Below are 21269 nucleotides of genomic sequence, written 5' to 3'. Positions count from 1 at the left end.
GGTGCTGTTAAGGCGGTGATGGAGCATTTGGCCCTGTACTAGATAAGACTGCAGAAAAAAAAGGTCTGATATCTCCTCAATGATAGAGATATTTTTAAAAAACTAATACCTCTGGGACAAATTTACTAATGGTCTACACAAACATAAAGCATTCTTTTGGTGTTATAAAGTTATTCTCAGGATTTACCAAGGAGGCATAATGTCAGTTTTGCAATGAAAGGTGTGGGCACAGGTTCTTTTATGCCTGGAATAGAATTTAGCTTTTCAAAAGCCAGAAGTTTTGAAGAACATTTAAATAAAACATGCTAACATGATTTACAAAAGAATGATTTTATTGCATCTGATACGGCAGTGACAGTTTCCAATCGAATGTTTTATTTTGCTTGTTCATATTACTGGGAGAGGGTATGTTATCACAATGAGCATGCATTTGGCCTGGGATGGTTCAAGGGTGTCAATGTGGTGCTAGAGCTACTGCTGTGTCCTGAAACTCTTTTCTAAGACCTCACCCTGAATGTTTATAGAACCAATTCATTGTTTTGGGTAAGCAGAACATTTCTTAGTAGTTTTTCATTAGAAGTGTGGACATTCATTTTTTAACACTGTAAAAAAAAAAAATAGATCCATATAGGAGCTTCTGGAAGGACAGAATTCAGGAGGAATTCTATTGATCTTAAAAGGCTGTTGCTACTTCATATTGAAAGAGTGAATAATGAACTCTTTGGGTCCCGAAATAATTAAACTAGGAAAGGACTAGGAAAATAATTTTTGGTGTTATATTTTCACAGTCATTTTTATGCTTACGTCTTTTCCACATTTAATCCACAGTTGATTTCAATGGATTGGACAAAAAGCTTGATCAGAACACAGATACAATGAAACTGAATGAATTTATGAAGGTCCGCACTCTGGATGGACTGATCTCTCCTACAGCTGTAAATATCACTTATTTCAATCTGTGTGATACAACCTGCCAAATGGCTTCAGAGCTGAATGCCATCAAAGACAGCATGATCTTCAGAACATGCTGGAAAAACCAAGTGGAGGAGCTATCAAGAGACCAATCAGATACAGATAACACTGATAGAAATGAAGAAATCTATACCCTTGACCAGGTCTACAACAAAATATTTCAGAGCTGCTACAACAACTACAAAAGGCTTTATGATAGTCTAAAGAGTGGAGAACTTCTATTGGAAGAAATTGACAGCATCTTTGAAGTCTATAAAGGAAGGTGTGAAGACTTGAAAAAGGACTTAGATATCATGTGCAGAGTAGACACATCTGATAACAGAACATGGATCGAAGAAAGGGTTAACCAAATTCAGCAATACCAGGATGTTCATCTAGCAGTTGAATCTTCCAAAATCATTGAGGACATCAAAAGCATGCTATGTCCAGAAGGGGACTTCAGTGTACTGGAGAAGTTGCTGCAAATGGTATGTTTAAAGTTACTTAATATTATTAAAAATAAGGTAATTGAAAGAAACTCTAGCCCTTACCTGCAAAATATTCACATTTGACTTACTTTTGACTCCTTTGATGGATGAGTCCAGTCATGTTCAGCTGAAGAAAATATATTCTTGATATATATTATATAATTGAGTTATTAAGATAAATTATCATCTATTAGTGATCATGTTGAACTACAGACACTGTTAAAAATCATTTTGATCTTGTTCTCAGATGAAACAGTGAAATATTCTAAAAGAATGACAGACATGAAATGTGTGTTATCTAAACAACCATCATAAAACATTTATTTTGGGGTATAAATACTTTTCTATAAAATACATTTTTGTGTCATTCAATATAATTGTATATTTTTCAGAATGACTCCAGCTTCAAGAAAAACAACCTGAACTGCATTGATGATGCTTTCATAAATGCAAAAAATATTCTTAAAGGCATTACAGACAGTCGCAAGGAATGTCTTCAAAAATTCCTCCAGAGTAAAGACTTTATCCAGTGGATTAAAAAAGAACTTAAAGGTACAGAAGATTCTATTTTTTATTATTAACAATTAAATATAGCATTTCATAACAACTAAAGAATACTTTTAACTGCAGATATCAATGAGCTGAAAGTTTTTGTTGACCTGGCATCAATCTCTGCTGGAGAAAATGACATGGATGTCGATCGAGTGGCCTGCTTTCATGATGCTGTCCTTGGTTTCTCGTCCATGCTGTATGACCTGAAGCAGGATTCTGATTTTCAGAAATTCAATGAGTCACTTGCAAAATTGTGGAAGGCACTTGATAATGACAAAGATATACCCAAGAAGCTGGTAAGACCTTCCTTTATGAAATATAACTAACATCACTGCTATAAATGGATAGAAGTACTAACATTAAGAATATGTCCTGATTTATCACTGAAGCTGTTAAAAAATTAAAAACCTTGCTTCCTTTAAATATCATAGCGTAGTTAAAAGATATTTCTTCTAGAAAAGAAGATCAGACACCAACTAGGGAAAATCAGAAAGACAAACACAACAATGTTGTCATCCTCTATGTAGCTGGTTTATCAGAAAAACTCAGGAGAGTCTTCTCCAAGCATGACATATCAGTGTACTTCAGACCCAGCCACACACTCAGACAGAAACTGGTTCATCCCAAAGACCGAACTCCTAAACACAAACTTAACAATGTAGTTTACATTGTGTACAGTGTAGTGAGGAATGCTCAGACCTCTACATTGGAGAGACCAAACAGCCACTTCATTAATGCACAACATAAAAAAGCCACCTCCACGGGACAAGACTTGGCTGTCCGTCTACACCTAAAGAACAAAGGTTACTCTTTTGAGGATGCCAATGTTCACATTTTGGACAGAGAAGACAGATGGTTTGAAAGAGGACTGATAGAAGCATCTATGTCCACTGTGAACAACCATCTTTGAACAGAGGCGGTGGTTTACGACACCAACTGTCTGCTATCTATGATCCAGTTTTGAGATCCCTTCCCAGACGCCTTAATGCCCACTCACATCCTGGGCCTTGTGACCTAAAGAAATCACATGATAGGGTGGGGCTACGTTTCACAGTGGATTCACCCAAAACCTTGGCTGATTGTGACCCACACCCGTTTTCACATCTTGGCTCGTGTGATTAGGTAGAGGATCAAACAGGGGTTCACTATCCTTCTTGGGGGGATACTCCCATAGGGCTTAAATCTGGGACTCTCCACCAATTGACCTTAGAACTGAAGAAGCTTCTCAGATGAGATGTGAAACGTCTTCAAATTAAAGAAGTCTGGATGCTTTTCTTTCCAAGCTCCTTAGACTTTTCTATATGGGCTTAATGTTACAGATTTGTTGATCAAATATGGTAGATCTTTACAAAGTTAATGCAATATCCATGATTTATTGCTTTGTAATTTTTTTAGATGTGAAATAAATGAACGTAGTAAGTAAGTACATTTATTTATTTATAGAGTGACTTTCAAACAATCAAAAGGCATCTCTCTGTAAATAAAACCAACAATACAAAAAACATAAGACCAGGAATAAAATGACACCAAAAAAGTGAAAAACTATAACCTGACTTTCAATTTAAAAGGATACGTTTTTAGCTGATTTTTGAAAGAGTCCACTGAATTTACAGACTGCAGAATGGACTGTGGAAAAACATGGAATTCTCTCCTCAATCTTAAAAAAAGATTATTCCTTTTTAAAATGCTTGTGAGTAAAGTAGCGGGACCAGACGGATTATGTGCTGAGTTTTATAGAGAATTCCGAGGAATTTTAGCTGGCCCGTTGTTGAACATGTTCAATGACTTCTTTAAAAAGGGTCTCTTGCCCAATTCTCTAAGGGAAGCCAATATATCCCTTATACTTAAAAAGGGTAAGCTACCTGAAGATTGTGCCTCCTACAGGCCAATCTTTTTGTTGAATGTGGATCTGAAAATCCTCTCCTCGATATTAGCGAAACGTCTAGAACTTTTACTCCCCTTGCTAATTTAAAAGGACCAAACTGTTTTCATTAAAGGGCGCAACTCATATAATAACATGCGTATGTTGTTGAATATGATCCAGTTCTTCCAACAAAAGTTGCCTGGTTTGGTGATGTCCCTTGATGCCGAGAAGGCATTTGTCCGTGTTGAATGGTCTTACCTGTTTTTTACACTACACCAATTTGGTTTCAGTGGAAATTTTATAAACTGGATTAAGTTACTTTATAACAATCCTTGCTCTGCAGTTCTCACAAACGGGGGTGCGGTCCTCCAACTTCCAGATACTGAAGGGAACTAGACAAGGCTGTCCCCTCTCCCCTTTGCTCTTTGCCTTGACTATAGAGCCACTGGCAGAGGCGGTACAAGCTCAGGTAGACATACTCAGGCAGACATACTTGATCTATCCATAGGACAAATACAGCATAAGATTACTTTGTATGCTGTATGATGTACTTGTTGTGTTGACTCGGCCGGAAACATCAATCCCCTCTCTGGTTGAAACTATTAATAAGTTTAGCAAGATCTCAGGCTATAAAATTATTTTCAATAAATCAGAGATGATGCCATTGGACAGTCTGAGACAGACCACGGGCCCCTTCTCCATTTCCCTTCACTTGGTCCCCACAGGGATTTACGTATCTGGGAATTAGGGTCACGCCTGCTTTCAACCAGATATATAAAAGTAATTGTACGCCCCTATTTGAGCAGTTCAATTTAGATTTGGAGAGATGGAAGTCCTTACCTCTATCCTGGCTCAGTCGTATCGCTCTTCTGAAAATGAACATTCTACACACGCTACTTTACCCATTACAGATGGTTCCGACCCTCATCCCACACAAAACTATTCAAACTCTAAATGGCTGGTTTAGCTCCTTTGTTTGGGCAGGGAGGAAACCTCGTCTTAAAATAGCCACGTTATGTCTTCCATCCTCAAAGGGGGGCCTTGATTTCCCAGATATAAGGAAGTATCAGCTGAGCACCCATATGTGTATAGCTGCCGATTGGGTACAACAGCCTGCTCCTGTCTGGTTGGATATTGAGGGGCTCTATGTCCAACTTCCCTTTGAAATATTTGCTTTTTGTGGGAAAACCTAAGACCTTAAGGATGTTCTATATCAACCTACTCACACTATCTACTGTTAGAGCTTGGCGAATGGTTCAAAAACTAGAAGGAAAGTCTCACTTAACATCTCTTTTCACTCCGTTATCCAACTATCCTCTCTTTCTGCCCGGGACCACTGACCCTGGCTTTTGGAACTGGGCTACGAATGTTTTTTTTCCTTTTTCTGACTTAATGGCCAGGTCGAAGCTTATGTCCTTTGACCAGCTAATCGATAAATACAACATTCATAGGCACGACTTCTTTAGATATTTACAAGTGAGGGACCATATCCAAAGGGCTACAACAATACTTAATAATCAAACCGTCTCTAACTGTGAAAAGCCAAAACCTTATTTCAGCCAAACCAGAACTTCTATAAAACATTTTATGGCCTGTTAACAGAGTTTGGGGTCACGGACACAACTTATTTGAAGAGGATTTAGGAAAAGGAATTGCATATTAAGATTAGTGACGAGGCCTGGGACGAAGTCTGGGAGAATGCTAAATCTCTGAGCGTCTGTAATAAAGTAAAAGCAATCCAAATTAAAATTCTACACATAGCTCACATATCACCTTCTCAACGCCATAAATACAATTCAGACCTTTCTCCACTGTGCCCTAAAAGTAAAATAGTGGTGGGCAACTTCACGCACTGTCTGTGGTCCTGCTGGAAAATACAACAATTTTGGTTTGTCATAAAGTGTGAACTGGATAAGATCTTCACCACTGACACTGAATGCAATCCATTGTGTATGCTACTCAGAGTAGCAAATGACAAAATCAGGGGGAAGTTTAGAAAGCAGCTCTATGGGCTGTTAACTTTCTGTGCAAGGAAATGTGTCCTTTTGAACTGGATCACAAACACGGCCCCGTCTAAGACTCAGTGGCACCGGACTGTACTGGAGTATGTGTCACTAGATTTCCTAACATGCAAGTTACATAGTAAAGACAAGAAGTTTCATAAAATATGGGACCCATTTGTGGTGTATGCCGGTTTGGATATTTCTGCTATTTTCTCACGGGCCCTGGTATAATACAAGCATGTCACTGCTATTTTACATATGAGTATTGCTAATTGTATCTCACAATCAAAGTGTCTCGATTTTCTATTTATTTATTTGTATCCTTGAGCAGGGTTGTTTGTTTTGTTTTGTCTGTTTAGTTTTTTTTGTTTTGTTTTATGGTGGTGTTATTGTAAAGTTTAAAACTCAATAAATACATTGAAGGAAAAAATGCTTATGAGTGGGACCTATAAGAACTTTATAAGCTTTATAATAAAGTAGTTCCTAAGGCAGTGAGTTTGTAAGTTGTGTATAAATTCAATATTAACCACTGGAAATAAACAAATAAAATATAAAATAAAACTGCTGTTGAATAAAAAACAGAAGGAACTTAAAATATTCAACAGAAAAACGACCACATTTTGGACTACGCTCCAGGTTTGCCAAATATGAATACAAATAATTTAATGTGGCACAATAACACTCTTATTACCTAACTGATTCTGAAGGCCAAAGTGGAAAATAATTACTAAACCACTACCATACAAACCAAGTACATAAAAAGAAAAACTACAGTCTGTGATGTGTCACCTTGTGAAATAACAAGACCCGTATTTGCTTGGGTTATCTCTTTTGATTTACCATGTCCGTAGTCTGGAACACATATTTCCAGTTAACTCATCTTCAATTATTTTATTGGACATTCATGAAAACATTTAGTCCACCTAGAAATACATAAATTTTTTTGTTTGATGTCTCATTTCAGCGGGATACTTCACGCCACCTGGACTGGTTAACAACTGTTAGAGAAAGCCATGGATCTGTTGAATTTTCATCGCTGTCTCTGGCTACATCCATCAATGAAAGGGGAATATATTTTATCAAGGCACAAAACCAGAAAAAGGTACACAAATGAATTACATGTCAGTGTTGCATAATTTCAAAATAAATAAAAAATAGTTTTATAATAAAAAATAGTTTTACAATAAAACATTGTAAAAAATTTTCTTGTAATAGTTAGTGTCACCTTTTATGTGAATTTCTTTGTAATTTTATTTGAGTATTATATATATAAATTCTAAGAAACAAACATATTTGAACAATTAATTTTTTAGATCAGTTCCCCTTTAAGCTGATTTTCCTGTTAACCTTTCACTGTACTAATGTGTGTATATGCATGGGATCATAGTTTCTGGGTCGAAGGACAGACACACTTCTACAGTAATCATTTTTGATTCTTCCCTTTATAGATTGCTTTAGAGAATTCACTGACCTTGCAAATTGAGGATGGACATGCAAACATGACATATACCTATGAGGACCTGAAAGAACTGCAAAATAAACTTATGCTTATGTCTGGAAAAAAACAACAAAATCAGAGCGAAGTGGAGCGCTTCACTGAGGTATGATTTTGTTATCATTTGCTACATTGATGTTTTAACAATAACTTATATTTTTATATCATCTGTAATCTAATTTCTTCTTCATATTCAGGTGTTTGAAAACATCCAAAGATTTGCCAAAGCATTTGTAGACCTTCACACTGCAGGGAACCCACTTTTCAGGTGTTGGGAAGCTAAGATTTTTTGTAAAACTCAGAGTGACCCATGTATCATTATGGAAATTAGGTTTTGCAAGACCCTGTGTGGCTTCCAAGTAAATGGAAGTTTAGTTGAACAACTTACATCTCTATCCAAGAAGATGGAGATGTTTCTTGATGACTGGCAAAACTTCATGGACACACAGAGATTTAATCACTACTACTTAAACTACTTCACAGCAGAACAAATATTCTACTTGTGCAGTGTTCTGATTCCCACAAACATGAATGCAGAAATAGAAGACAAAGCACTGATGATGCTTTCTTTTATCAAAGCAAACTGCACAACATCAGATGTCTGGGGTACATGGAGAAGGTTTTATAACCAATATGGCAAAAGGGATAATGAGCACAGTGAGCCATCGTCACCCAGTGTTAGTCATTTTGCACATGACAGTGACTCAGCAGATGAAGCAGACAAGGCTCCTGGATTGAAAGAGTTGGAGGAGTTGTGGAATGGCTACATGAAAAACAAGGAAATATTTTTCCATGACTTACTAGACATTAGGAGTTTAGGAGGTCTCTTGCAGTTGATGACAGAAAACCGAAATCAGAATGAGTTGGAAGACGAACCGGTACTCTCAGAGACGAAAGATCATTCACTCAGAAGGGAGTTTCCAAAAGGCCTAAAGTCAAAACAACCTAATCTCATAATCTGCCAACATGATGAGATCCTCACTTCAAGTATCTGCTTGTACATGACCAGTGACTTTGAGCCATTACCAACTTATGATGAAGTGCTTTTGTGTACCCCTTCAACATCTTATGAACAAGTAGAGCTTTTCCTGAGAAGATGCCTCACATCAGGTGACACTGGCCAGAAGATTTACACAATGCTGTGGGCAGACCAGCTTTCCTATGATGTTAGCTGTGCCATGGAAAAGTGTTTTCAGAAACTGCATTCCCATAAAAAGGATTACAGGCTAGTGATCTTTTGCAGCTCTGATAGAGAGCACACTTACATCCCTACTGCATTCAGTCAGTACAAAACAGACTTTGTGCCACAAGAGCCACTGGAAAAGATTCAGCAGTACTTGTCCCAGCATTACATCGTTACCTCAGATTACAAGAATGCTGTGTTCAAAGGTGGCCATTCTCTGGGTATTGTTGCTTCCAGTCGTGCAGGAGTTGGTGAGTTTTAAATGTGACTTTTTCTCCATCAATCCATTATGTAAAATAATTGTTAAGATAGGTCATCAATAAAACCTTAAAAAATATATCTCTTTTTATGTTTATGCATAGATTTGCTCTAAAAGCTTTAATCCAGACTTTAACAAGGTTTTATTCATGCATTTTGCAATATCATCTACTATAGATAAAGACAATATGTAGTTCCTTTATCACATATTTTTTAGGGAACCCCATGTAATTTTGTTAAAGTGGTACACTCCTTTAAAAACCATCTTAAAGCACTGTTTGTTGTAATTTAATCTACATAGTTGTCTACACAGCATACAGTAACTTTCAGATTTCAGTTATATTACTTTAAAATGTCCAGTAATGCTTAGCAGTTACTTTAATGCTGACAGCAAGTGCAAATATCTTTGAAATAAGTTTTACAATAAATATTATAAGTTTGCAGTATTTATATAGAAAACAGGGTACTGAATTGTATCTTGCGTTGTGTGAAAAATAAAATTATTGACATGATTTCTGTCAACCAGTTAATAGATTGTTATTCTACCTTTTTAGGCAAGTCACTGTATGTCCAAAGACTGTATGAAAAGCTAAAGAAATGTGCCACACAAGGAATGCCATTTAAGAAGTGCATCAGACTAACTGAACATGAGGTTGATGATCACAAGATTCTTCAGTTTTTGTATGACACACCACAACAAAATGATATTAAGGTGTTTCACTTTGATGTCACTTCTTCGGTAAGTAATTTTTAAGTAGCCATAGTGAAAGTGCTATTATTTATGAGATTATTCATTTAAATGTGAATTTTGATTCTTTGAGAATCCCTTAGCTAGTCATAAATTGCTTTATCTAGTAACACCGATTTTTTTTCTCATACGTGATTTATAGGTGCAAAAAGGCCTGAATGAACTGATATTCAAGCTTTTCTTTTTGCGGTACCTGATGGATTCAGATGGACAGATGTGGCACTGCAGCCAGAACCACTTATATATCATTGAATTACTAGAAACCACAAATGATCAGAACAGATGTGCCACCAGATCAGTGAGTGGAGATTTTACTGCTTGTACAGTTTATATACAGATAATTGCTGAACTTGCGATTTGCAGCTTGTAGGAGAAGATGATATTAAGATTGAGAATAGACCTGAATGTTCTAAACGTAATTATATATTTATATACTTTTAGGGACGAAAGGAAAACTTTGCATTCTTGGATGTTTTCCCAAAGGTGTTTTGCCGTCCACCAAAAGAGGTTATGGCTTTGGAAATGCAAAAAGAACAAAATCCAAACATGGACTGCGATGACCCCCTCATGGATGATGAATGTTTCAGGAGTGAAGCTTATCAAAGGCCATACCAGTACCTCACACGTTTTCACAACAATGACAGTCTTGACAACTTCACTTACCAAGGCATTGAAGGGACTCATGCAAAGTGTCTTCAGATACTCTTAATCAATTGTGGTATAATCGATCCATCATGGGCAGAGCTGCGTAACTTTGTCTGGTTTCTTAATCTTCAGTTGAAAGACTGTGAGAATTCAGATTTCTGCAAATTTGAGTTGGTTGGAGACACTCTTTGTGGGTTCAAAAACTTTGTGGTTGAGTTCATGATCTTGATGTCCAAAGACTTTGCAACACCATCACTATGCATCACTGACCAGAGCCCAGGGAGGCAACACGTTGACATCAGTGGACTAAAAGAAAAAGACTTAGCTCCATTCCTCATTAGAAAAAGGTGGGAATCAGAGCCACATCCATACATCTTTTTTAATGACGACCACATGTCCATGACATTCATTGGATTTCACCTTAGGCCCAATGGCCAGAAAGGGGTTGATGCAGTAAATCCTTTGACAGAAGAAGTGATAAAGAAAAACATCATGACTCGACAGCTGTACAATGGCTTAAAACTTCAGAGAGTTCCTTTCAATGCAGACTTTGATCAGCTTCCTAGAGCTGACAAGATTGAGCATCTGTGCAGTGTGCTTGGCATCAAGTGGCCAACAGATCCCGATGTAACATATGAACTGACCACCGACAATATCCTCAAAATGATGGCAATTCATATGAGGTTCAGGTGTGGCATTCCTGTCATCATAATGGGGGAGACAGGATGCGGTAAAACAAGGCTGATAAAATTTATGTGTGAACTAAGAAGATGTGGAGCACCAGCAGAAAACATGAAACTGGTCAAGGTTCATGGAGGAACTACATCAGAAATGATTTATGAGAAAGTGAAGGAAGCTGAAACTCTTGCAAGGACCAATAAAGAGAATCATGATCTTGACTCAGTACTTTTCTTTGATGAGGCAAACACCACAGAAGCCATCAGTAGCATCAAGGAGGTCCTTTGTGATAATTCAGTGCGGGGACAAGAGCTTGGCTCTAATACAGGCTTACAGATAATTGCAGCCTGCAACCCTTACAGAAAACATACAGACCAGATGATCGAGCGGCTGGAAGCATCAGGACTGGGCTACCGGGTTCGGGCTGAGGAGACTGAAGACAGACTTGGCTCCATCCCTCTCCGCCAGCTTGTGTATCGTGTTCATGTGTTACCACCCAGCATGATACCTCTTGTTTGGGATTTTGGACAACTCAATGACACAACAGAGCAAATGTACATTGAACAAATAGTACAAAGACAGGTGAAGGCCAGCGCAATTGACAAAAACTATATCCCAACAGTAATTAAAGTGCTATCGTCATCGCAAAAGTTCATGAGGGAGAGGAAAGATGAATGCAGCTTTGTCAGTCTGAGAGATGTTGAACGTTGCATGCAAGTATTTCTGTGGTTCCACAAAAATCACCCAATGTTTGCTGAAGCTCAGCAGCAATCACAGAGAAAACAAAACAAACTACCTGCTAGTGACAGAGTAATCTGGTCACTCTTGATGGCTACTGGAGTGTGCTATCAGTCCTGTTTGGAGAGCAAAAACAAATATCTGAAAACTATCAGCCGAATTCTTCCTGATGAGTATAAACCACAGAGAATAATGCAGGAAATTCAACTCATGCAGGACCTCCTGCTCAATGGTGTACCCATGGGTAAGACAATAGCCAGAAATGAGGCTTTGAAAGAAAACTTCTTCATGATGGTGGTCTGCATTGAGCTGAGAATTCCCCTGTTTATTGTTGGAAAACCAGGAAGCTCCAAATCACTGTCTAAAACTCTAGTTGCAGATGCAATGCAGGGTCCTACATCACATTCTGACCTCTACAAGAAGCTGAAGCAAATACATCTGGTGTCTTTCCAGTGTAGCCCTCATTCAACTCCTGAAGGAATTATCAATACATTCAAGCAATGTGCCCGCTTTCAAGAAAGCAAAAACCTGGATGAATATATCTCAGTAGTTGTTCTTGATGAGATTGGATTGGCTGAGGATTCCCCGAAAATGCCACTGAAAGCACTGCACCCATTACTGGAAGAGGGTTGTGTTGATGATGAGCCAAAACCTCATAAAAGGGTTGGGTTCATTGGAATTTCCAACTGGGCACTGGACCCTGCCAAGATGAATCGTGGAATTTTTGTGTCCCGTGGAGATTTAAATAAGCAAGAGCTCATCAAAAGTGCCAGTGGAATCTGCTCCTCTGATCAACATGTTCTTGAAAAGATTAATCGTCTCTTTGAGCCATTTGCAAAAGCATATATGACAGTATGCAAGCAAGGCAAAGGATTTTTTGGTCTGCGAGATTTCTACAGTCTGATAAAAATGTTATTTTCAATTACCAAAACGTCAAATAAGCGTCCTACTGCAGATCAGATCACCGGAGCAGTCCTGCGAAACTTTAGCGGAAAAGATGATGTTGATGTAATTGACATATTCAGCAGAGAAGTCGGAACTGACTTTTCCAATACTAATATCACAACTATTGATATGGTTGAGCAAAGCATCTGTCCAGCTTCCAAAATGGAGGAAAGTCGTTACCTTTTAGTACTCACAAAAAACTTTGCTGCTCTTCAGATTCTCCAACAGATATTCTGCTCTCATCAAATCTGCCCAGAGATAATCTTTGGGTCGAGTTTCCCAAAGGATCAGGAATACACACAGATTTGCAGGAACATAAACCGTGTCAAGGTGTGCATGGAGACAGGACAGACAGTTGTGCTTCTCAACCTTCAAAATTTGTATGAAAGTCTGTACGATGCTCTAAATCAGTACTATGTGACCCTCGGAGGTCAAAATTATGTTGATCTTGGATTAGGAACACATCGTGTGAAATGCAGAGTTCATCAAAACTTCAGGCTCATCGTCATTGAAGAAAAGGAAGTGGTTTATGAGCAGTTTCCAATACCACTGATTAACAGGTTGGAGAAACACTACCTTGACATCAACACTGTCCTCACAGAGGAACAGAAGATCATTGCCAGACAACTGGAGGAATGGGTTAATGATTTTGTCTCCTTAAGTAGTTACTCCTCAGAAAAGAAGTATGATCCAAGTGATGTGTTCATCGGCTACCACTCAGACACGTGTTCCTCTGTGGTCATGCAAGTAACAGAGCGTGAGAGTACTGAAACGGATGCTCAGGTCACTCTGAACAAAGCCAAAGACATTCTGCTCAACTGTGCCACTCTGGACTCAGTGGTTCGTTTGGAAAAATCCAAACTGCCTGATGAGGAACGAGAGCATTTAATGCAAGAGTTTGTTAAAGAAGCAATGCACAGTTCACTGGGAGACTACATTGTGTATCACACCCAGCAGCCTGAACAGTCACGCTTCTTATTCACTGAGGTAATTTTTTTTGTTTGCTTTCAAATATTACACAGCAACTGAATAACTTTGTAACTTGTTTAAACCAAGTATTGATAATCTGTCTTGAATTCTAGGCCCGTTGAAACTGCTATAATTTTTAGTTCAAAAGAAGGAATATTAAGTGTCATTATTGGCATATGTTGGGTGTTGATGTCAGGACTCTTTAGTTGCACTGAGAGTAAGTTTTTAAAGAAAAATATGTTCTTCATATTACAACTAGTTTTTACTTAATATACTCTTAATTTCTCACACTATTTCTGCTAAGGGTTTTGTCAAGTTTGCTTTTTCATTCTTTCATATTATCATGGAAAGTAGAAGCACTAGTTAAGTTTTTTGTTTAAGGCTTCAGTATAATTCTTATTTGGTTTTGTTAAAAGGCAGTTAAAATTTCACGTGGCTAACTAAATGTGAGGAAAACCTGATACTGTGTATAAACAATACCAAATAGTTTGTGGAATGCTTTATTAATTACATATAATGACACATGAAGGAGACATGAAAATACACAAAATGTGGCTTGTCTTTTTTTGTCATTTTGTCATTCTTGGTTCTTTTCTATTCTCAAGGTTACAACCTTTTCCAGGCTGCTCACTGCAACAGACACTCAACAGCTGCAGAACCAGATAAAGCTGGATGCTGTACAGCTGCTATCACTCCAGCAGTTTGATACTGAGTACTCTTTCCTCAAGAAAATCAGGTATGCATTCATAATATAAATAAATAAATCATCTGCTGGTGTTCATTTTAATTAAACTGATCACCTGTCTTTTTTTTTTACACCCTTGTGCTTTTATATCTTGTGATCTTTCTTATTATAATCAATTAAAATTAATGGTGTCTATTATAGTGAGTAGATGTATGGATCCACATACCACTTAGTTATTGTTGTGTTTATTCAAATATATGTTTTACTATATGTCTCAATACTAGGGAATTTCTGGGCTCAACACTTGCAGACAAAGTGCTTATTATCCAAGCGGAATATGATGAAGGCTCCCACAGAAGGAATATTCTTTCTTCAGCCAAGTGAGCAGGAAGATCATCCCATAATGACTTTTATATAATTTGCTAACATTAGTGCAAAATTTCTAATTTTCTCTTTTACTTTCTTGTTTGAATTTCAAAGATATTCATGCTTCAATGAAATAAACAAGTATGACACTACTGATGACACGAAGACGTTTGTGTACTTTGTCATCAAGCTACCTCGAATGGAGGGTGGGACGACCTATGTTGGTTTTCAAGGCGGTTAGTCCTGCCACACACAGAGACACACACACACACACACACCCACACACACACACACACAAAGCAAAGGTTTTATTTCATGTCAGCAAATTTGTGATGTTTTAATGTTAATATATATTTTAATAAACATGTTTCATGTTTAATGTGTTATGTAACACATTAAACATGAACATCAAAAAATTGAGTGTTCACAGAGGACAACAGTTAACTGTGTCTTTCTTATTCATACCTTTTCAGGTCCTTGGAGATCTGTTCACATCGATGATCTCAGAAGATCAAAAGAGTTTGTTTCAGATGTTCTTTCTTTGAAAAACCAACGCATCAGTGATCTTTTTGAAGATCCACCTGAGGGTAAATCACCAATTTGTTTTCCTGTGGGATATTTTGTATACTACTACTACTACTAATAATAATAATAATAATAATAATAATAATAAAAAAAATAATATTTCTTTTTTTTCCAAGCCATGGAGACAGAAGATTACACCGGTGTACCACAAATAGCTGAATCCACTGTAAGTGTTATTTACCACATTTAAACCTTGATAGAATATCGGTATTTCGACACGACCAAAGTACAGTTTATTCATCTCTGAGTAGGTTTAACATTTATTACCACTTTCCCTCTTTTACATTTATTGTCTTCTTTTTTCAATACTTTTAATCAGTGGTACCAGGCTTATTCAGTGTAACTACTAAACATATTTGTCAGTGCTGAGATAGATAAAATGAAATCAAATCCAATATCCAGTGATGATATTTAAAATATTGCAATGATATCAATATGGAAAAAATTTGAATTTTTTTATTTATTTAAATGTTTCTTTGAATTCAAACAGCTGCATCTGTCAGAAAATCTTTGATTCTGAGTTATGTAAGACAGTCTCACTGGTTGACTAATATATCCCACCCACTTGACAGTTACTCTTCTGAGAATGCAGTGATAGCAGTAAGCAGTGGTTTAAATGTTGTGTGTGTTAATCATTGCTATTAATTTTCTTATTAATAATAATTCACAATTATTTTGTGATAATTTTTTTCAGGTTTTGGAAGATGTATTTGATACTACAGATCTGGTGAGAAGTTGTGTGCAGAGTGCAGTGAGCATGCTGAGAGATGAAGTGGACAGTGGAGAATTTAGCACCAAGAGGGTTGAAAATCTGCTCACTCTTCTGGATGGAAATTATACTCAAGGTTAGAAAATAACGATGTAAATGTTACACCCGTCCCACGTTCTATTGAGAGGGGTCCTGGGTTCCTCTTGTTACTTACTATTGATACTCCCTGACAGACAAGCAGGTCAATTATAAATTCAACTCCACTTTAGTAATGATTAGCTCCAATAACACAAAAGGTAAGGTATCTAATATAAACTGTAACCAAATAATTAAATAATATGGTGGGCCCACACAAACTCTCACCAACACACACACCTTAACTGCAACAGTCTTTCTGTGTTAGCAAACACCTCGTTGCAGGCCTGAGTCGTGGCTTGGGTGTGTTGGGACCTAAAACAACATGGCCACTTCACTTGTTGCCAAGCACTAAAATAAAAGCACGTGCAAACAACAGTACTCATGGCTCCAGGCAGTTCAAGGGGCTAGTCGGGGAAACTGGGTCAAGGCCACCAGCAAGGCACAGCAGCAGCACTCACAGTTGCTGTATTCACATATTCTCACGTTAATACATAAGAAAAACAGAAGGGACCTCTCTGGCATGCCAGCAAAAACCTCTGTGTCCTCCCACTGAATTAAATAAGCCTGCTAAATGCAGATTTACATACTGTTACATACTCTGTCAGCAATATTAACATTTGCTAAATACATGAGTACAGAGCAGGACATGAGCTAAGCAAACATACTAGGCTAAGTTAGTGGCTAATCTCGGCTAACAGTCAGCCTGTTTTACATGGTAACTTAAGACACAAGTTTCAAACAAAGCTCACAGATTCATATTTCCCTCTCAGTAGGGTCAGTGTTATGCACAGCTACAATGAAACTGCAGCCAAAATGCATTTTGGTGAAAAAATGTGATGACATAAATTAATTTTGTTTTCAAGGAGTGTTTGCAGAAATTGTGAGGAAGCGTCTTCACTCACTGTTAAAGGATTATGAGGTCAACATCCCCAATCCAAAAAGCTGGGTCCTGAATGAGGCATCTAATGTCATTTCTCTTCAAGAAGGAGGGACATTTCTGTAAGTTTCTGTAACATTTGCCTCATGCCATACCTTTTTTTTTTTGGGGGGGGGGGGGGGGGGGGGGGGGGGATTTCGTTAAATCACTTATTCATCATTTATTGAAAGACATTTTATGTCAAATGTAAAATACACAACTCCAAACAAGACACAACAGTTACTTGTCTCACCTGTAACCCTGGGTTGATATCAGCAGATCAGGCTGATTTTATGAAAGTTGCATGAATATTTCTTTCAGACACACACTGTGGAGGAAAATCCAAGCGGTTGTCACTCCACTTCTGGCCTACTTGGTCTCAATCATTGACCGAGATTGCAATATGGACCTTCTCTTGGATGATGAAGAAGATATCAGAAACCTTTGGCTTGAAATTTTTGGGAACAAAGAGATGCTCAGTGTGCCGTATGTGAGGGTGGAAAACAAGTAGGTATCTTTTGGTTATGGTATTTTCTCATATCAGATTGGACCCCTTTGCCTTCAGAACTGCCTAATTCTTGTGATAACATCCCTCTGAAATGTTTGTGCATATTGATATGATAGCATCACACAGTTGATGAAGATTTGTTGGTTGCACATCTCTGATGTCAATCTCCCACATCCCACATCTATTGGATTGAAATTTGGTAACTGTGGAGGCCATTTGAGTGCAGAGAATTCTTTCTCATGCTCAAGAAACCACTTTGTGATGATTTGATCTTTGTGACATGGTGCGAAGCAGCCATCAGATGGGTACACTGTCATCACAAAGGAATGAACATGGTCACCTGTGATACGTAGGCTATGGTTTTTAAATTACGTGTAGTTGGTACTAAGGGGCCCATGGTTTGGCCAAAGGATATCTCCCACACCATTACACCAGCAGTAGCTGGAACTATTGATACAAATGGATGGATCCATAAGGGTGCAATAGAAGAATTTGACACTCTCCAGCTTTGGCAAGTTAATACAAACGGTAGCCTCACTTTCTTGTTCTTAGCTAACAGGAATTGTACCCAGTGTTGTCTTCTGCAGCTTTAGAAGCCCATCTGCTTTAAGATTTGATGTGTTTGTGTTCAGAGATGCAACTCTAGCAATGATTATGTTTTAAAATACCAATTGATGATCAGGTTGTTTTGTCTAAATGCACTGAGTTACTGTTTTTGGCTGATTAGAAAGTTAATGGGCAGCTGAACAATTGTAACTAATTAAGTAGCTGGTCAGTGTATTCAGTGCAAATTGTTTGACTTTGGGGTTTTTTAAGGGACAGTCTTTTTAAATGTTCAGTGGTAAAATTACTCTTGTCAAAGTGGTTAATTTTCTGGCACATGAAAAACGCATTTAGACAAAAAAAAAATTACATCATCTATTTAAAAATAGCATTTGTATTTTTTTTTTAATCTTGGCCCTCTTACTTTTACAGAGTATTAATGGTACAAAGCCACATCACAGGTGGCCACACCATGTGCTGCCGCATGCCATTCAGTTGGTGGATCAAAGACTTCCTAGATGGGCTCATGATGCAAGCAAGACAATCAAAACATCAAAGTAAATATGCCTTGAAGTTGTGCTTTAATTGTTAGTTTAAACCTTTTTTTTTTAATTGAATCCTAATATATTAATGGAACTCTTACCTTTTTTAATTTTTCTTACAGAACATTCGTTTGGGGATTTCCATGATTTGTTCTTGAAAACTCCACTTGGCACTTACATGGCAAAAAATGTGAATGAAAAATTGAAAAAAGAATTTTTCAAAAAGTACCTGCAGGATTTTGTTTCCATGACCATGAAAGTGGCATCAGATGAAAAATTAGAGGTGAGATGAATGAAGGAAAATGCACGATAACTGTCTCCATTAGTACAATGTGACTTTTCATTTCCTCAAATATAGGCTTGCTTCATGTTTTCTTGAAAATGCTTATGTTTGATTAATGTTACCTTTGGTTTGAGGTAAATCCCACTACCCCACAACATAAAATCCAATAAGAAGAAAAAAATCACTGCACAAACTTTTCTCAGTTGTCACAACCGTCCAGTTTACTACAGTCAAATATAGTGGGGCAATTAGGATTAGCTAAATCTTTTCATCAAAGTATTGGTAAAAACTAATCATTAAAGGTAACTTTAAAGGTTCAAATATAAGTTTGCTGGAATGAGTGTGGAAGTATTATAATGCATAGCGACAATGTGGAGCAGATCAAAGCAATGCTTTGTTAATTACACTTTGTATTTGGTGCTTTACATGGTTCAGAGTGGGACATAATCATTCAGAATTTTTTCAATCAAAATAATACATTAAATGTAATGGCAGTTTAAGTTGCTAATATTCCAAACAAATATTGTATCATTAATCTACTTGGGCCTTTACTCCTCAGCTACTTTGTCAGGCCATGGCCAGCTGTGTTGACGAAATACAGAGACAAAAACGAGATGATGAGCTTTCTCTACCACTCATCCACATTGCCTATCATTTTTGCCAAAGCCGTCTTCAGAACCTTTCACGGATGATTTCTCTACACACTGAAATTGTTTCACCTTTGCAAAGAAACCAGCAAATTAGACGTTGTCCTGAAATGGTAAGTTTAGTTCTTCATTCCTGGTGCTCTGAGAATTTATTTATAAAATTGCCTTTAGGGTGTGGATATTTTTAATAATCATAGAACTGTTCAAAGGATATTTTAAATATTAGAAAACTGCTGAATCACTTGCAAACTGTTTTGTTCTGCTGTAGGTTTTGGATGTCTATGCAGCCAAGGCATGTGTTGAAAGCCTGGAACCTTCTAATTTAGAGAGTGATACTCTCTGCCAGCACTGGCTGAGGAAGGTGAAGAAGGTGCAGGCATCATTGGAATTGATTTGCTCTCAAAATAATCTTCAACAATATGGTGAGCACTGCAAGAAAGTACTCCGTGACGTCAGGTAAGATACTGATGCAGTGAAAGTAGAATTTTGTTGCCCAGTTCTCTCTAGTGTTGACTGAAAGAAACTACGAAAGATTTTTGTAGAGTTATTTATTGTTATGACTTCAAGTTATGGTGATTTTTAATGCAGTATATTCTTATTTAAGCAAAGATGTAGCACATCTATTTAAACATAAGCTTTGCGACATTAAAGTGTCAACTTATGCTTCCCCCCATCGCTAACCAACATGTTTAGTAAATCTTAGCACGGGTGTAAAATGCTGTGCTAGGGTGATATAGCCCTAAAGTCATGTCAAAACATTGTAAGAAAATCTGCAATAATGATATTTCTGATGATATAGAAACAAAAAAACTGAACATTGGTTTTTTTGTGATTGCAGCTTGCAGGCAGCAACATGTATTAGTGCAAACAAAATAAAGGGCATTGTCCTCTTTTCCAGTGAGCTGCTGTCAATGATGACACAATCTCATTTTAAGTGTGAATATATTGCCAGATGGTGCAAGAAGCAACAATACAGTGTAAAAGTAGTGACCCAGTATAAGTCAAATGTGAGCACAAAAGTAGCCTACGTAATTTCTTCCTGGAAATTCTAAGTATTAAATAACTACTATTACTCTTTGAACACTAACGAAAGTAACTCAACTGTGTAATTCTACAATGCTGCACAGTATCGTCACATGAAAAAAATTATTTTCTATTTGGGACATTGTATGTTGGGTCAAGCTTTTCATCCAACTTATTAAAGTCCTGCTTTACCACTATGTGACCACAGCATAAATTTCCATCCACCGCTGGCTCTTCCTGATAATTAGCAAGTGTAGCTTGTTGAGTCGGTTATTTACAGTGGCTTGCAAAAGTATTCGGCCCCCTTGAACTTGAACTGAGTCAATACTTTGTAGAACCACCTTTTGCTGCAGTTACAGCTGCCAGTCTTTTAGGGTATGTCTCTACCAGCTTTGCACATCTACAGACTGAAATCCTTGCCCATTCTTCTTTGCAAAACAGCTCCAGCTCAGTCAGATTAGATGGACAGCGTTTGTGAACAGCAGTTTTCAGATCTTGCCACAGATTCTGGATTGGATTTAGATCTGGACTTTGACTGGGCCATTCTAACACATAGATATGTTTTGTTTTAAACCATTCCATTGTTGCCCTGGCTTTATGTTTAGGGTCGTTGTCCTGCTGGAAGGTGAACCTCCGCCCCAGTCTCAAGTCTTTTGCAGACTCCAAGAGGTTTTCTTCCAAGATTGCCCTGTATTTGGCTCCATCCATCTTCCCATCAACTCTGACCAGCTTCCCTGTCCCTGCTGAAGAGAAGCACCCCCAGAGCATGATGCTGCCACCACCATATATGACAGTGGGGATGGTGTG

At 37.6% G+C, this 21269-nt stretch overlaps 1 protein-coding gene across 1 annotated transcript in view; it reads left to right on the top strand.

The window, feature by feature from the left end:
• Positions 1-21269, top strand: part of LOC134642759 (E3 ubiquitin-protein ligase rnf213-alpha-like) — a 51510-nt gene that overhangs the window by 7361 nt on the left and 22880 nt on the right. Inside the window, exons 12-32 of the mRNA XM_065472029.1 lie at positions 829-1439; positions 1832-1991; positions 2070-2287; positions 6823-6960; positions 7307-7459; positions 7551-8787; positions 9349-9533; positions 9685-9840; positions 9984-13535; positions 14123-14253; positions 14487-14582; positions 14683-14804; positions 15042-15155; positions 15270-15319; positions 15848-15998; positions 16864-16999; positions 17238-17419; positions 18384-18524; positions 18632-18792; positions 19352-19552; positions 19708-19895. Of these exons, the coding sequence (XP_065328101.1) occupies positions 829-1439; positions 1832-1991; positions 2070-2287; positions 6823-6960; positions 7307-7459; positions 7551-8787; positions 9349-9533; positions 9685-9840; positions 9984-13535; positions 14123-14253; positions 14487-14582; positions 14683-14804; positions 15042-15155; positions 15270-15319; positions 15848-15998; positions 16864-16999; positions 17238-17419; positions 18384-18524; positions 18632-18792; positions 19352-19552; positions 19708-19895 (8083 nt within the window). The remainder of the gene's footprint in view (positions 1-828; positions 1440-1831; positions 1992-2069; positions 2288-6822; positions 6961-7306; positions 7460-7550; positions 8788-9348; positions 9534-9684; positions 9841-9983; positions 13536-14122; positions 14254-14486; positions 14583-14682; positions 14805-15041; positions 15156-15269; positions 15320-15847; positions 15999-16863; positions 17000-17237; positions 17420-18383; positions 18525-18631; positions 18793-19351; positions 19553-19707; positions 19896-21269) is intronic.

This window comes from Pelmatolapia mariae, linkage group LG15 (genome assembly GCF_036321145.2).
Source record: "Pelmatolapia mariae isolate MD_Pm_ZW linkage group LG15, Pm_UMD_F_2, whole genome shotgun sequence".
NCBI classification, from domain to species: domain Eukaryota; kingdom Metazoa; phylum Chordata; class Actinopteri; order Cichliformes; family Cichlidae; genus Pelmatolapia; species Pelmatolapia mariae.
This window is presented reverse-complemented; position numbering and strand designations above follow the sequence as displayed.